This window comes from Scyliorhinus torazame, chromosome 30 (assembly GCF_047496885.1).
Source record: "Scyliorhinus torazame isolate Kashiwa2021f chromosome 30, sScyTor2.1, whole genome shotgun sequence".
NCBI lineage: Eukaryota > Metazoa > Chordata > Chondrichthyes > Carcharhiniformes > Scyliorhinidae > Scyliorhinus > Scyliorhinus torazame.
The window spans coordinates 22,792,381-22,809,023 of record NC_092736.1 but is presented as its reverse complement, the minus strand read 5'-3'; the positions used below and the strand labels follow the sequence as shown (position 1 = coordinate 22,809,023).

Genomic DNA, 16,643 nt, shown 5'->3' with positions numbered 1-16,643 from the left:
CTGTCCAAAACCTCTAACTCGAGTGTTTGACACTTTATCAGAGGGTTCTGGGGAGCAGGGGAATTGACCAGGAGAAGTCCAAATTCCAAGGCAATTCGTTCAACAGGATCCTTGCATTGGGACTTCCGAGGGGGTCCCGTAACGCACCTTCTGGGGTATGTCTCGTGTTCCGACTACCCAGTGACCGAAGATCATGAGCCATTTCATTTGGCAGTTTCTATTATATATGTAGGAAAATTATATTGTAATGAGGAAAAAGCGACAGGAAGTGTATAGATGTGAATTTCTTTTATACGTTAAATATTTTTACATTTGTAATTAAATTAAGGTTTATCCAAGTGTCGATAGCACTCGTTTTCTAATGAATCAGAAGATTGCAGGTTAGAGTGCTATTCCTAAGGCTTGCCATTCCCAGTGCCAATGCAGTAGACGGCTACAGTGTTGGAGTGCCTTCTGTCAGATGAGATGTTAAAACCCCCTCGGGTTGATCCGTGCGACTGATTTGAAGAAAAGTGAGGAACGACCAAAATTTAAACGCCTTGTTAATTTGATCATTTAGGATGGCATCAGGGCTGCCAAGAGAAACATTCAGATGGATATCCAGGGCGCTGTTCACAAGATCTACCAACAACTATCTGCTACCCTAGAACGGGCTTTGCAAGCAAACAAGCACCACATTGGTAAGGAGCTAGAATGTAACCTTGAAATGGGATGATTTGAGACATTTGGCGGTTACAGAATTCAATTTAGAAAGAGTCGAGTGTTATCTATCTTTCATTTCCCTCCGTCCTTCATGTTGCCATATTTTGTTCTTGAAAAAGCATAATGTCAAAAACTAAATGCAAATCAGATAAATAATGTACGTCTATTCTGCAAACTAATACTCGCCTGCAATAGAATGTTCCAAAGTATTCTACTCGACTACTCTGAGGAGCCTTGTTTTTAAAAAAACAAAAAATACCAGTTGCATTTTGTTGTTGCTGCACTAAAAGAGGCAGTTTAATAATCAGAAATATTTCACATTTATTCCCTGAGATAAAGTCAGTAAAATGTGCTCAAGTGTGAATTCAGCATTACAAGCTTTCTTTTAATTTGTACTGGCTGTATATAAATGCTTGTTGTAAATGGTAATAAGCATTTGAAGAATGTTAAACCATATATCATGTTACTTAGTATGGTTGCAGCACAGGAGGCCAGTTAAGTCTGTGACGTCTCTGTGCAGGATGAACTCAGCTGCAAACTCTTCTTCCTTCAGGTACTTGACCAATTCCCCTTAAAAGCCACATTTGAATTTACCTGCATCATGCTTCTTATCAGGCGGTGCATTCTAGATTCCAACCACTGGCTGCGTTTTTTAAAAAAATAAAAGGTTTTCCTCGTGGCACCATTGGTTCCTTTGACAAAAGTCGCCGCCATCTGGTTCTGGACCCGTTCGCCAGTGGGAACAGTTCCTTTTGATCGATTCTGTCTACACCCCTCATGATTTTGAACAGCCCTGTCAAATTTATTTCTGATCCGTCTCTCTGTGGATACAGAACTGGCTAGGTCATAGAAGGCAGAGAGTAGCAATGGAAGGGTGCTTTTCTGATTGGAGGGCTGTGACTAGTGGTGTTCCGCAGGGTTCAGTGCTGGGACCTTTGCTGTTCGTAGAATATATAAATGATTTGGAGGAAAATGTAACTGGTCTGATTCGCAAGTTTGTGGACGACAGAGGTTGGTGGAATTGCGGATAGCGATGAGGACTGTCAGAGGATACAGCAGGATTTAGATCGTTTGGAGACTTGGGCGGGGAGATGGCAGATGGTGTTTAATCCGGACAAATGTGAGGTAATGCATTTTGGGAAGTCTAATGCAGGTAGGGAATATACAGTGAATGGAAGAACCCTCAAGAGTATTGACAGTCAGAGATCTAGGTGTACAGGTCCACAGGTCACTGAAAGGGGCAACACAGGTGGAGAAGGTAGTCAAGAAGGCATATGGCATGCTTGCCTTCATTGGCCGGAACATTGAGTATAAAAATTGGCAAGTCATGTTGCAGCTGTATAGAACCTTAGTTAGGCCACACTTGGAGTATAGTGTTCAATTCTGGTCGCCACACTACCAGAAGGATGTGGAGGCTTTAGAGAGGGTGCAGAAGCGATTTACCAGGATGTTGCCTGGTATGGAGGGCATTAGCTATGAGGAAAGGTTGAATAAACTTGGTTTGTTCTCACGGAACGAAGGAGGTTGAGGGGCGACCTGATAGAGGTGTACAAAATTATGAGGGGCATAGACAGAGTGGATAGTCAGAGGCTTTTTCCCAGGGTAGAGGGGTCTATTAGTAGGGGCATAGGTTTAAGGTGAGAGGGGCAAGGTTTAGAGTAGATGTACGAGGCAAGTTTTTTACACAGATGGTAGTGGATGCCTGGAACGCGCTGTCGGAGGAGGTGGAGGAAGCAGGGACGATAGTGACGTTAAGGGGAATCTTGACAAATACATGAATAGGATAGGAATAGAGGGATACGGACCCCGGAAGTATAGAAGATTTTAGTTTTGACGGGCAGCATGGTCAGCGCAGGCCTAGAGGGCCGATGGGCCTGCTCCTGTGCTATACTTTTCTCTGTTCTTTGTTCCTAGGCGAGCAGCCCCAATTTCTTCAATCTGTTCTCATAGCTGAAGTCACTCATTCATGGGACCATGCTCATAAATCCTTTCTGCACCCTTCCTTAAAACCGTCACACCTTTCCTAAAGTGCAGGGCTGGTTTAGCACAGGGCTAAATGCTGGCTTTTAAAACAGACCCAGGCAGGCCAGCAGCACGGTTCAATTCCCGTACCAGCCTCCCCGAACAGGTGCCGGAAAGTGGCGGCTAGGGGCTTTTCACAGTAACTTCATTTGAAGCCTACTTGTGACAATAAGCGATTTTCATTTTCATTTCTTTTACTTTCAAATTCGAACTCCAGCTGAGGATGAATCGGTGTTTTGTATAAGTTGATCATAACTCCCTTGAGCTCTTAACTCTAATTATGCAGCCCAGAATCAGTCGGATTTAAAAAAAAAAAGTTTAATTTTCATGACCTGTCCTGTCGCCCTCAGTGATTTGCGCATGCAAGCGCTCGGGTATCTATTTTCCTGCACCCATTTTCAAATTGTACCCTTTTTTAATATTGCCCCTTCTCATTTTTCCGACCAAAGCCTGTCACTCCTTTGCATTACATTTCATCTGCCACACGCCCTCTCTTCCACCAACTTGAAATGTGTTCTCTTGAAATTTTATCTCTACCCTCGTAGCTCAATTTCCAAGTTAGTGACATCGGCAGATTTTGACGCTGGTCTAGGTCATTATTATACATCAAGAAAAGTAGGTGTTCTAAAACTGGGGAGACTCACTGTATACGTTCCTCCAGTCTTCACAAACACAACCAACAATTGTTACTGTTTCCTGTCACTCAGCTTTCCTTAGCATTCATGATGCTCCTGTTCTTTTTATTCGATGGACTCCAGCTTAACTGGCGAGTCTGTTGTGTAACACTTCATCAAACACCATGTTCACCACGTCGGCCACATTACCCTTATCAACTCTTTCTGTTGCCTAATTAAAAAGAAAACTCAATTAAGTTAGTTAAATATGATTTGACTTTAACCAGTTGGCACTGGCTTTCCTTGATTAATCCACACATGTTAAATTAACTGCTGGTTTTGTTCCAGATTATTGTCTCTATGAGCATTTCCACCATGGTCTGTGGTTGCTTGGTTTATCCATGTACACGCTTATCCAATAAAGGGTCCAATATTTGCAATTTTCCAGTCCTCTGGCACTGCCTTGGTAGCCAAGGAGGATTGGAAGATTACAGCCAGTACCTCTGCAATTTCTACCATTACTTCCCCCGTTATTCCCTTGTTCTCAGATGCATCTCATTCTATCCTTGTGGCTTATCAACTTTTAAGTATAGACAGGCTATCTAATACTTCTTTATGAAATTTCATCCCGTCCATTGTCTCATACCTTGTCTTTCACAATGGCAGCATTGATGCAAAGTACTTCTTTAGTACCTCACTCTACCTCCACAAGTAGCTCCTCTTTTTCTGATGCCGAATCAGCCCTGTCTCTCTCGCTATCCTTTTAATATTTATATGCTGAAGATAAATTCCTGACTTCCGGTGAGTCTGGGCATTTTGCTTGGGAATATTTCCGTGACCACGTGAGGGTGGGATTGTGGAGACGGAGTATGGGGAATAGGGTTTTGGAGGGATGGGAAGAGGTGGTAGGCCCTAAAAATGGAGGTGCGCACTAATGAGCAAGGCAACACTCGTGTGCACCCCCCCCCCCTCCTCCCAATCCATCCGTTCCTACGTCCCTCTAGCTCGAGCTCTCAAACCTGGTGGTGTAGTCTCCTTCGTTCTGTTATTCCTTGCATGTTGTGAGCTCCAGCTTCACTTTGTTGGGGGAGAGCAATGCATCCTCTGTCGGAACATTACGGACAACTCAATAGCACATAAAGCTACTATGTAAGTCAATATACGGTCAAAGAGAAATGTGCATCAGCTAGGTGATTGCTTTGCGTGTACCTTTTTTTGGTTTTTCGAATAGCTACTGAAATATGTCTGCACACTTTGGCCCAATTACCTATACACATCCTCTAACCCCATGTCACCTGAACTCTGCTCTTGATTTCCCGTGTGAAGTGCCACCAATGACCAACAAGTGCATTATATATTTTTTTACAATTGATTACAATGCAAAACATTTTACTAAGATAGTAGTCATTTCAAAATTGCTGGCGATCATTGATGCATTATTTAAAATGGATTTCAGTATTGTAAAATTGCATCCTTTTTTGCTTTTATTCCTGTTTCCAGGAGCCCAACAACGCCTTTTGCTGGTCACAGTATTCGCACTTAGTGTGCGTTACCAGCCAGTGGATGTCTCTCTGGCGATCTCCAGTGGTTTGTTGAACGTACTCTCCCAGTTGTGTGGTACTGACACTATGCTCGGACAGCCACTGCAATTGGTACAAAAACCAGGTGTTTCACAGCTCAGCACGGCTTTGAAGGTTGCCAGCACTCGATTGCTTCAGATTCTAGCCATCACCACAGGGTATGTATGAAAAAAGTATAAGTTTCAGTTTTCTATCAATAACCACAATGATACCACAATGACACTGATCTATGAAGGTGAGAGCTAGACTACTGTCACTTGTGTGTTTCAAGAGTTCATAAAACCACAACATCATTCGAAATGAATACCTAACTCCATTTTGTAGAAACAAAATTGCAAATATTTGTGGTGGGCATTTTCTTTCCGGCAAATTCAGCTCTATTTTGAAAATGAAAATCGCTTATTGTCACAAGTAGGCTTCAAATGAAGTTACTGTGAAAAGCCCCTAGTCGCCACATTCCGGCGCCTGTTCGGGGAGGCTGTTACGGGTTATTTTTGTTACTGGGGTCGGCGGGGGGGCATTAGCTGGAGCCAGGAAATTTCCTGATTTGGCAAACCCAGCTTGTTAGAGAGTGCCCACTCAGATCCAATTTTTGCTCTGGGGGTTGTGGGAATAGAGTCTGGTCTACTGCCCCAGGACACAGGTCAGAGATGGTCACAGGTACTTCCAACTGCAAAGGTGAGCTGTTTGAAGTGTCCCCTTGATTCTCTGGCACTCCCAGTTACTTCATTAAATATTAGACCCTGTAGCCCACACCCCCGCTCCCCAGGGCAGTTCTATGCCAATCTGAAGCCAGCCCATGCCCTAACCCCTGTGATCCCTTGTATGTCCCATGCCATCTTAATGTCAACTCATGTCAACCCGCCCACCACCCTTTCCCTTTTACACCCTCCATGCCAAATCATCCAATATTCACCAAGGGTGGATCTCGGGTGCCATATTGAGATGTAATTAAACAAAGGACTAACCATCTATTGCTGCTTTCCCTATATTGAAAAACATGCCCATTCGTGAAAACCCATTCAAAACTTTTAAATCATCTCAAGCTCTTAATCCCTTCTAAAAACAAACTGAGGTGTGAGGGATAATTTCAACCTGATACTTGCGACAGGATATCGATGGGATTGGATAGGTTGCCCGCTTTACACCCCTCTCATTTTACTCTATAGTGAACTTAATACTCTATAGTGTAAAATTGGGCGAGGTATAAACAGTCTTCTCATCTGAACAAAACCTGTTTGGTATCATAACATCCTGTATTAATTTACGTGTTACCTGTGTTAATTTATGTGTTAGCTGTAGACTGCTAATGGTTTTCTGCATAAAGTGTTGAATATAAACTATAGTTTCAATGTCTTCCTTGTAAGTTTGAAATCTGTAACTATGTTGAACACTTTCATCTTGTATATCCTGTAGCCTTTTGATTAATATGGTCACCACAAACCTCTTCAGTGTAAACACTTGCAACCTCTGCAGGCTTTTCTTATAACTGTTGTACCAGTCAATGAGTTACCCTTTGTCACACCATCTCCACGCATGCTCTCAATTATATGCAGTCAGACCAACATTGCGCTTCCGGAGATTTGTGCTCTGTTTCTCTGATTATATGGCCCTAGATCCAGCTTGATATCTTTGTGCTTCCACCCATTGTATTGGATGATTTTGACAATCTATGTATCCTCCAGAGTAATACCACTTTGCAGATATTGCCACTATTCTTCATGCACAGTTCCCATTTCCCCCAAAATACGAAAGGTCCTTGCTTTGAAATGCCCATTTCATTAGCAGCTTTCTTAAATGCCATAAGATGGATCCCACAACCTTGACTGCTTTCGTTGCCTTTGCCTTTGTCAGAAATCCTACTAAAGCATAGGAAAGCCGTTTAAGGTTTCCAGGTTATCTGACTAATAACTATCTTGGTGTGCTTGACATTCATGATTTACTTGATATAATGCACTGGTGTGACTGTTTTCTACAAATATCTTTATCAAAACCCTTTTGAATTGTCTTTTCAACAGATTCTGTACTTTATCTCACATAACTAGTTTCTTGGACTCTTTATTCCTTTTTTAATGTAAACTTTGAGTACCCAATTCTTTTTTTTCCAATTCCATCTTTGGGTTGTGGTGGTGAGACCCACGCAGACACTGGGAAAATGTGCAAACTCCACACAAAGTGACCCGATATCGAACCCGGGTCCTCCTCACCGTGAGGCAGCAGTGCTAACCACTGTGCCTCAATGCCATCCTTTCATCTTATTCGTATATTCATTCATGTGGCCTCATAGCTGATGAGAGCTCTATTTTGTCTTGGCCACATAATATTTTCCTCGTCACCCATATCAACCTCTATTTTTACTTTACTTCTTTCTCAATGATATGTAGACACTTTGGGCAGGATTTACTAAAAGGGAACAAAGTCCCATAACGAGTGCGTTTAGTCGTGTGTTCCCCGGCGCTGGCAGCACCGAGAAACCCAACGCTATAAAACGGCACCCGGGTTAGATAGGGGGCTTCAGCGGAGAACCCGCAGCCCAGGCTGCACATAGCCCCGTTTTGTGCACTGAGGAGCTCCCGACCTCTGGAGCCCCCGAAGAGATCTCCGACCACCCAACAAGCCCCAATGCATAATGAGAGAGTCACCTTGGCTGTGCTCTGGTGGCTCTGCCCAGGTGGCACCAACAGTTCCAGGGCGCCACCCTGCCCAATGGGCATGCACCTGAGGGCCTCCGATCCCCAGGGAGACCCCCACGAGTGCCATGTTTCTTTGTAATCTCAGTTAATTCCAATTGTTTCACAGCATCTCGTGCTGCAGATTTGTGATCGATAGTTGGATGAAACCTGAATTCAGAGACCCTGAAATACACCTTTATATTGTTACGGGTTGTGTTAAGTGTGTTTATATAATCCTTCACTCAAGATGAGGCCTTCGTAGTTGATCTATGGGGAAAATAAATTTCCTGTCCGCTCTTTGCATTTCCAATAGAATTGTAAAATGATTTGTAATGAGATACAATTTCACCGATGCCAGCAGCTCTCGTCAAAATGGATTTTCTTCACCTTTGGCCTTCAGCAGTCAATCCAGAGCCTCCGAAACCATTGTCTATTCCAGTGCAATTCCTCGCTCAACAGCTAAAAGTATCCCTATTCAGCTAGCTATCACGAGTAGCACCATGGATTTTCTGTTTGCCTTTCCTGTTTCTTTTCCCACTCATCCTTCTCGAATCGGCCACCTGTTCCAAAATAACCTTGTGAAAATTCAGAACAGACTATGGATTACATCCAGGGTATGGCAAAGTATTGCATGGAACAATGTTACCAATTTAAGACTAAAATGACTTTTCATTCAACAGTTCAAATATGCATGTTTTATTTGTGCTTTGTTCTTGACCTATAGAACCTATGCAGACAAACTGAACCCCAAGGTTGTTCAGTCTCTCTTAGACCTGCTGTGCAGTCAGCTGAAGAATCTACTCTCTCAGGCTGGAGTGCAGATGCCACCCTCTCATGGAGATGGAGAAAACAAATTAGATGAGACCGGTGATACTGAAGATACCAAAGATTTAAAAGGTATAGAAACCTATCTCGTCTTGCATCATGTATTAAAATTGGGGTGATAGAGGGGGGATATCTGCAGGGCATATACCTCTGACTTAAAGAGGCAAAACTACAGGACAATAGTTCTCATTATGCAGTTAATGGGGCAACTTGAGCACTTAGATTGGATGTGATCCTGTCTCATTCTTTCCACCTCAATGGTGTGAGAGCTGCCTTCTGACATAGTCCTTAAATGATCTAAGACCTTGATAACTTTCGTCAGGCTTGCTAACTCTCCTAGATTTTGGTGGGAATCGCAACAGGAGCTCGCCAAGCTCCTATGGTGGGTAGAGAGTTGCAAGAACAAAAATGATACAGCTTGGAAACTCCCAGAATCCAGATCCAATCTAGGGTTGCTGCAGTGCTTCATTTCTCCCTCTTCAACTAGCTGGAATTAAAGCACATATGGGTCGTCCCTTGTAACTGTGTGATGGTTATGCTTATAGATTTGTGTCTTTCAATAAGAATATTTCTGACTTTTGTTTCTTTTCAAAATAAAGGGAATGTTAGTTAAATTAATGCTGAATTAATTCATGAAATCATACAAGCGCAGACGGAAGTCACTTGGCACCTCATTGCCAGACCTGGTAATAGTTCTTTTGAGGAGCTATTTGTTGCAATTTCATTTTGTCACCCTTTCCCCATCTCAAATACGTCTTTGATTCCCATACCGGGAATTTTTCTCAGTAATTTACCCGGAGTGTGTTCGTTAACTGAAATCTCGTTATGTTGTTTTTATTTTTCAGCGATCCTTCGAAAGCAACACACAGCTGAGCTGCAATTGGGGGACTTTCTCGTTTTCTTGCGGAGAGTTGTTTCTTCAAAGGCCATTCAGTCCAAAATGGCCTCGCCTAAATGGACCGAAGTGCTCCTTAATATTGCTGCCCAGAAATATTTTTCCGGTAAGGAATTCCTCTTGCAGTCCTCCTGAGCAATTAATTAGCCCTTAATAATTCTGAAACTTAATACTAACGGGCCTGCCATGGTGTGTAAGATGGACAATCTGTGGTCCGATAATGTGGTTGGGACGTTTAGCAGGTAGCCTGGGCTGGTCCAACATTGTGTGTACAAATGCAGACAATTGTAGCTCCTTTTTAAATGGAGACTCCAATTGCTTGCAAATTTACATCTTCAGGTCAGTTTTTTCTTTTTGGAAAGGTTATTTTCCATGCAATACAAAATGTGTTTGGCAAATGTATGCCAGACAAGAGACCGGTTTCTAAGGAACAGAAAATTGTACGATGCACTGCTGTAATTATAGAGTAGTGTTATATGATGTAATACACACCGTCTGAGCTCATTGGGGTTAATTGCTGTTTGTTCAGGGAGCTTTGCAGATTGGAACGTTAATTTAGGATTGCGTGCTGAAAGTTGCTGGAAGTGCATTGCACACTTTACGAGACATCTGGAACGTGACACCAAGCACATTGATGCCCAGCTTTTAATATGTGAGAAGCTTTGGCAAAATCTCAAAACAGCATTATAAATTTCTTTTTTCCAGTTATTAAAAATTATATTTTTTTGCTTAATGAGCATAATCCTTTAGAGTGGTTTTCCTTTGTCAGCCTGGGATGAAACGCTTGAGTCTGGCAGGTTTATAAATTTAGATGGTGAAAAATCCTACAATGCAGACAGGTGTTGTATAAAACCACGTGCAGATCAGGTGACACGGTGGTGCAGTGGTTAGCACTGCTGCCTCACGGCGCCGATGTCCCAGGTTCGATCCCAGCTCCGGGTCACTGTCCGTGTGGAGTTTGCATATTCTCCCCGTGTTTGCGTGGGTTTTACCCCCACAACCCAAAGATGTGCAGGCTAGGTGGATTGGCCATGCTAAATTGCCCCTTAATTGGAAAAAATGAATTGGGTACTCCAAATTAAAAAAAAAACACGTGCCGATTGTGGGTGCAATCTTCCGTTCTGGAGACTACAGCCGGTGGGTGGCAGGCAGGAAACACAGCGTGATTCCCGCTGGATGGCGGTGTGGCTGAATTCGCACAATTTCCCACTGTTCAGCTCATTAATTACATATCTGCGAGATGCTTGGTGAACCTTGTGGCAGGGCGGGCAGGAATAAGAATAATCGCTTATTGTCACAAGTAGGCTTCAATGAAGTTGCTGTGAAAAGCCCCTAGTCGCCACATTCCGGCGCCTGTTTGGGGAGGCTGGTACGGGAATTGAACCCTCACTGCTGGCCTTGTTCTGCATTACAAGCCAGCTGTTTAGCCCAGTGTGCTAAACCGGCCCACTGCTAAAAGCCGGCAGCTCTGCCGCTACATCATGGGTCGAAGATCCTGGTGAAAGGACACCTGGGCAGTCATTCACTCAATGCAAGCCAGGAACCTCACATTACTCCTCCAGACTCCTTGCAGCTCATTCAGGAGAAGCTGGCAGATGTGAGAAACCACACCCTGGGATATACAAGGGTGCCTCACACATTGCCTTTAGTTCCCTTGTACATAAGAGTGCTGCCAGAAAAACATCCGTGGTTGGACCGTGCCGCTACAATGGACCATGTTTACTGGCACCTTGACCTTCCAGAGCAGTGTTTTTCAAACTTTTTTTCCGGGGACGCATTTTTACCAACCGGCCGGCCTTCGCGACCCACGCCGGCCGGCCTTCGCGACCCACGCCGGCCGGCCTTCGCGACCCACGCCGGCCGGCCTTCGCGACCCACGCCGGCCGCCCTTCGCGACCCACGCCGGCCGCCCTTCGCGACCCACGCCGGCCGCCCTTCGCGACCCACGCCGGCCGCCCTTCGCGACCCACGCCGGCCGCCCTTCGCGACCCACGCCGGCCGCCCTTCGCGACCCACGCCGGCCGCCCTTCGCGACCCACGCCGGCCGCCCTTCGCGACCCACGCCGGCCGCCCTTCGCGACCCACCATTTTCTCTTACCTTGTTTGCTGCTGACAAAAATGGAGGAAATGGGTTGGGGTCCCTTTGGCCCTCGTACACGCTCCTCCAATGGAAACTGTTGGATGAAGGTGAAACCTTCCGGTGTCAAAGTATGGAGTCTCCATCTGTCCAAAGTTCTGCATTTTTTCCTGTACAATTTTATCAAATAAAACCCCCCCGAACTTGTAAATCAAAAAAATAAAATGAATAAAATAAACGAGAAAGATAAAAATAACATTAATAAAATAAATTAATAAAATGAATAAACCCCCCCATAACTTGTAAAACAAAAAGCTGCGATGGTTTTTTAAAAAAGCGGCACGCATGCGCAGTGCGGCCGCATTTTTATTACATGTTCGTGGCCATTTTGAAGGCCGCTTGCAGCCGGCGTTATGAACAGCTGGCTGCTGCAGCTGTTGTGCGCAGATTTGCGCGATCGAGAGCGCCGCAACAGACGGCTCCGCGACCCCCCCGGCACCCGCCCGCAACCCACCCGCGGGTCGCACCCCTGAGTTTGACGATGCCTGTCCTAGAGGCCCCATTGCTTCATGCTGCTCAAGTCCTTGCTCCTCTTGGCCTAGTGGCAACCTATGATCCCCCCCCCCCCCTCCAACTGTGGCTGTTCTTTCCTATCACCAGTATCCTGAGCTCGTCCCCCGTCACCTCTATTGATAGCACCGACCCTGCCCTCCCGGCCACTGTTTCACCTTCCGCGGACATTTCTCCACCACCTTCCCCACCTGCTTCTCCTGTCCAGCCTTTGCTCCACCCTTCCACCATGCCGCTGCCTTCCAGCGTTTGCGTGCCTCCTCTGTCCAGCCTTGGTTCAGCTTCTGCTCCCGGTACTCTGCATGAGTAAGGTTGTGCGAGGTCTGTAAGAAGGCAAAAGCAGCATTTACTAAGCTCCGAAGTGTGGAAGAAGTGAAGCTCGCCAGATGCATGCGACTTGTGTCCCGTTGTAAAGCTGAACATTCTGAATTCTTGCTGGCAGGGAACCTAATATGGAGAGAGAACTTCAGCGAGGTGACCTTTTAATGAGCATGCATGAGATATTGATGCGCAGATAGTATGTCCACATAATGCCAATATTGTGATCGCCATCTCCACAATAACAACAATAACTTACATTTATATAGCATCTCTCACGCAATACAACATCCCAAGGCGCTTCATAAAGGGGTTTTTTGGAACAAAATTTAACTGAGCTATCTAAGGAGATAGGAGGTCAGATGACCAAAAGCAATTGTTTTTAAGGAGTGTCTTAAAAGAAGAAAGTGAAGTGGAGCGGTGCAGGGGAGGAATTCCAGAGCTTTGGGCCTAGGTGAGTTAAGGCAGGGCTACCCCACTGATGGGACGATGAAATTCAGGGAAGCTCAAGAGGCCAGAATTGCAGGAGTGTAAACTCCTAGAGGACTGTGGGGCTGGAGGAGATTACAGCGATTTAAGGAGAGGGCACGATCATGGAGGGATTTGGAAAAGAGGATGAGACCTTTAAAATCAAGACGTTGCTTGACCGGTAGCGACCCTAGGTCAGAGGGCACGAGTGCTGGATGAACACGACTTGTGTGAGTTAAGACGAGGGCAGCAGAGCTTTAGATGATTTGAAGTTACACAGGATAGAATGTGGGAGTTCAGCAGGAGCACATTGGAATAATCCAGTTTAGAGGTAACAGAGACATGACTTATTTCAGCAGCAAACAAACTGAGACAAGGAAAGTCGGGTGATGTTATAGAGGGGGAAATAGGCAGTCTTGGGGATGGCGTGAATATGTGGTTGCGAGCTCATCTTGGTCAGATCTGATACCAAGATTGTAAACAGACTGATTACCAATTATTTGCTCAATGGGTTCCTTGCCTTTATAAATAGAGGCATAGAATACAAAAGCAAGGATGTTGCACTAAACCATTATAAATGGTCAGGCCTCTGCCCATGTACTGAGTCCCAATTTGGGCACTTCAGAAGCATGTCAAGGATCTGGAGTACAGGGACGATTTACTGGAATGGTACCAGATATGTAGGCCTTCAGTTATGAAGATGTTGGAGTTCTTAGAGTATCAGAGTTTAAGAGGAAATTTAATAGAGGTGTTCAAAATAATGAACGGTTTTGATTGATTTTTTAAAAAAAAATATCCAGAACACGGATAAAGTAGCTTGGGGAAGTTTTACAAGTGGTCTATATTGATGTGGCATTGCCTGAAAGGGTGGCAGAAACCGATTCCATCACAATGATGAGAAGGGAATTTGGATCTATATTTGAGATGGAGAAGCTTGGATAAAGAGTGGGGAATTAACTAATTGTAGAACTCATTCAAAGAGCTGGCAGAGACGCAGCGGATTGAGTGCCCCCCTTTGTTATGTTTCGTAATTTGATGATTCCGTGAGCCTCTGCCCGCAAAAGTGATGTGTTTCTGTGCAATAGCCGACCGTTATACTGTACAAGGAGATCTGATGGCTGTGTTGTATTTTGTCGGACAGGTGTGCCACTGGTTGGGAACCTGAGAACGAGACTGCTTGCCCTTCATGTTCTAGAGGCAGTGTTGCCTGCCTGTGAGTCAAGTGTAGAAGACGATCAGATGATACAGGTAAAGAAAAATTCTGTGGAATTCTACGCATCAGTTACAAAATTAGTGCTAAATACTTCGACTGTACACGTTTAGTACGGAACGATTATAAAACTGATTGTACTGTGATGAATGTATCAATTTCAGATATTTTGTATTATAGGTATTTGGTGCAGAAAGGGTTAAACGCCTGGGTGTGTAACTGCTACAGTTATCTTTTTTTAAAAGTTTTGGGTCTAAAAGATAAACTTTGGTTACAAGGGAAAATTAAAGCATTGTAAATGTTTGGGGCTAATGGAATTTTGTTTATATAAAGAAGGTTCCTTGGGGATTAGATAATTAGAGACTGTTTAAACTTAAATAATCGGGTCATGGGATTTGAGTGGGATATGGATGATGTAACTAATGGGAGGAGCTAGGCTGTACCAGGTCTCTAGCAGGCAGACAGAGTTTAGTTTTTAGCTGGAAGGCGAACTGAGAAACAGTTTATGCATTATTCTGACAGGGTTCAGGTCTCTCATCAGAGGCAGTCTCAAAAGATCTCTATCCAATGTTTGGCAAGTAACTCTGTTTGCTAATTGTATTTAAAACCTGATTGTGACCTGAGATGGGGTTTGCCCGAATGGAGATAAAAGATAGCGGTTAGGAGGGTTTCATTTCATTGTCAAGCATTGTTTAACTGGTAATTGTAAACTACTGTCTTTATGATATTAAAGTTAGTAATACTGTGTTAGTAATAAAGTTTCCTTTAGTCTGCCATATCCCTATTTGTGCGTGGAATCACTCCTGGAGCAAAGTATCCTTTCCTCCCAGTCTTACAAATTAAATAAACTGTTGGGGTTTCTGTCTGGTATCTTGGCAACTGTTGGGGTCTGGTCCCGGGACCGTAATCGTACCTAAATCTTTTAATATTGCCATTACATAAATGTGCTTAGTATTTAAATACAGGAAGACCTATTCTTCAGTGTGCTTGATGAATGAAATTTCAGCAATTGTTTGCTGTGTGTACACATCCTGTCTATCACCTAATTTGCTTTATGTTTCTAGGTTGTGGAACACCTTTTCTTGCTCATCTCTGATTGCATGTGGGAGGCACCAATTGCTCAGGCAAAACATATGATTCAAATAAAGGAGAAAGAGCAAGAAATGAAATTACAGGTACCGTGACCTGCATTCTCTTGAAAATATAGTGGCGCTTTGCTGCTAGGCTATCAAATTAATTGGTGGGTCCTCAGATCAAATGGATGGCAGAAATTAGACTATTTCGAAATGATCAAGTCAAAAAAATAGGAGAACATTAATCAAGTAAATGTGGGGAAAGGACAAAGGAATGGGGCTAAATGGCGCTTGCAGATTGAGCATAGTTGCAATAAGATGAATGAATGATCAGTGTAGTACATTGCTGAGATCTGGAATGATGAAAAATTGAGGAATGGATATTCAACCTGCACCGCTTGCACGTTCTATCCAATGGCTAGGTAGAAAACCATCTGAAAGATTTGTGAAACCTCAGAACAAAATACTGGGCTGAAGTGTCAGCTTAGAATATGAACTGGCAGCATTGTCTGAATCCCAAGAATTGGGCAGCACGATGCACAGTGGTTAGCACCGTGGCTTCACAGCTCCAGGGCCCCGGGTTCGATTCCCGGCTGGGTCGCTGACTGTGCGGAGTCTGCACGTTCTCCCCATGCCTGCACGAATTTCCTCCGGGTGCTCCGGTTTCCTCCCACTAGTCCCGAAAGTCGTGCTGTTGGGTAATTTGGACATTCTGAATTCTCCCTCTGTGTACCCGAACAGGTGCCGGAATGTGGCAACTAACGGATTTTCACAGTAACTTAATTGCAATGTAAGCCTACTTGTGACGATAAAGATTATTATATTATATAGACTGAAATTTAGGAGAAGCTAGAGAGGGGAGAAGTAATTGAGCAAAATGGAGGGAACAGAAGAAGACGGTGTGTTTCAAAAACAATTTGAAGCCTGTCTCGGCACGGTAGCAGAGTGTTTTAGCACTGTTGCTTTACTTTGCCAGGGACCCGGGTTCGATTCCCGGCTTGGGTCACTGCACATTCTCTGCGTGGGCTTCCTCCGGGTGATCCGGTTTCCTCCCACAAGTCCCAAAAGACATGTTTGTTAGGTGAATTGTACATTTGCTCTTTGTAGTATATATAAATGATTTGGAGGAAAATGTAACTGGTCTGATTAGTAAGTTTGCAGACGACACAAAGGTTGGTGGAATTGCGGATAGCGATGAGGACTGTCTGAGGATACAGCAGGATTTAGATTGTCTGGAGACTTGGGCGGAGAGATGGCAGATGGAGTTTAACCTGGACAAATGTGAGGTAATGCATTTTGGAAGGGCTAATGCAGGTAGGGAATATACAGTGAATGGTAGAACCCTCAAGAGTATTGAAAGTCAAAGAGATCTAGGAGTACAGGTCCACAGATCACTGAAAGGGGCTACACAGGTGGAGAAGGTAGTCAAGAAGGCATACGGCATGCTTGCCTTCATTGGCCGGGGCATTGAGTATAAGAATTGGCAAGTCATGTTGCAGCTGTATAGAACCTTAGTTAGGCCACACTTGGAGTATAGTGTTCAATTCTGGTCGCCACACTACCAGAAGGATGTGGAGGCTTTAGAGAGGGTGCAGAAGAGATTTACCAGAATGTTGC

General features: G+C 44.3%; 1 protein-coding gene across 1 annotated transcript in view; it reads left to right on the top strand.

The window, feature by feature from the left end:
* Positions 1-16,643, top strand: part of LOC140404429 (probable E3 ubiquitin-protein ligase HERC1) — a 300,792-nt gene that overhangs the window by 152,958 nt on the left and 131,191 nt on the right. The window contains 6 exon segments of the mRNA XM_072492956.1: positions 560-680; positions 4,839-5,076; positions 8,315-8,487; positions 9,261-9,416; positions 13,885-13,991; positions 15,018-15,128. Coding sequence (XP_072349057.1) covers positions 560-680; positions 4,839-5,076; positions 8,315-8,487; positions 9,261-9,416; positions 13,885-13,991; positions 15,018-15,128 — 906 coding nt within the window.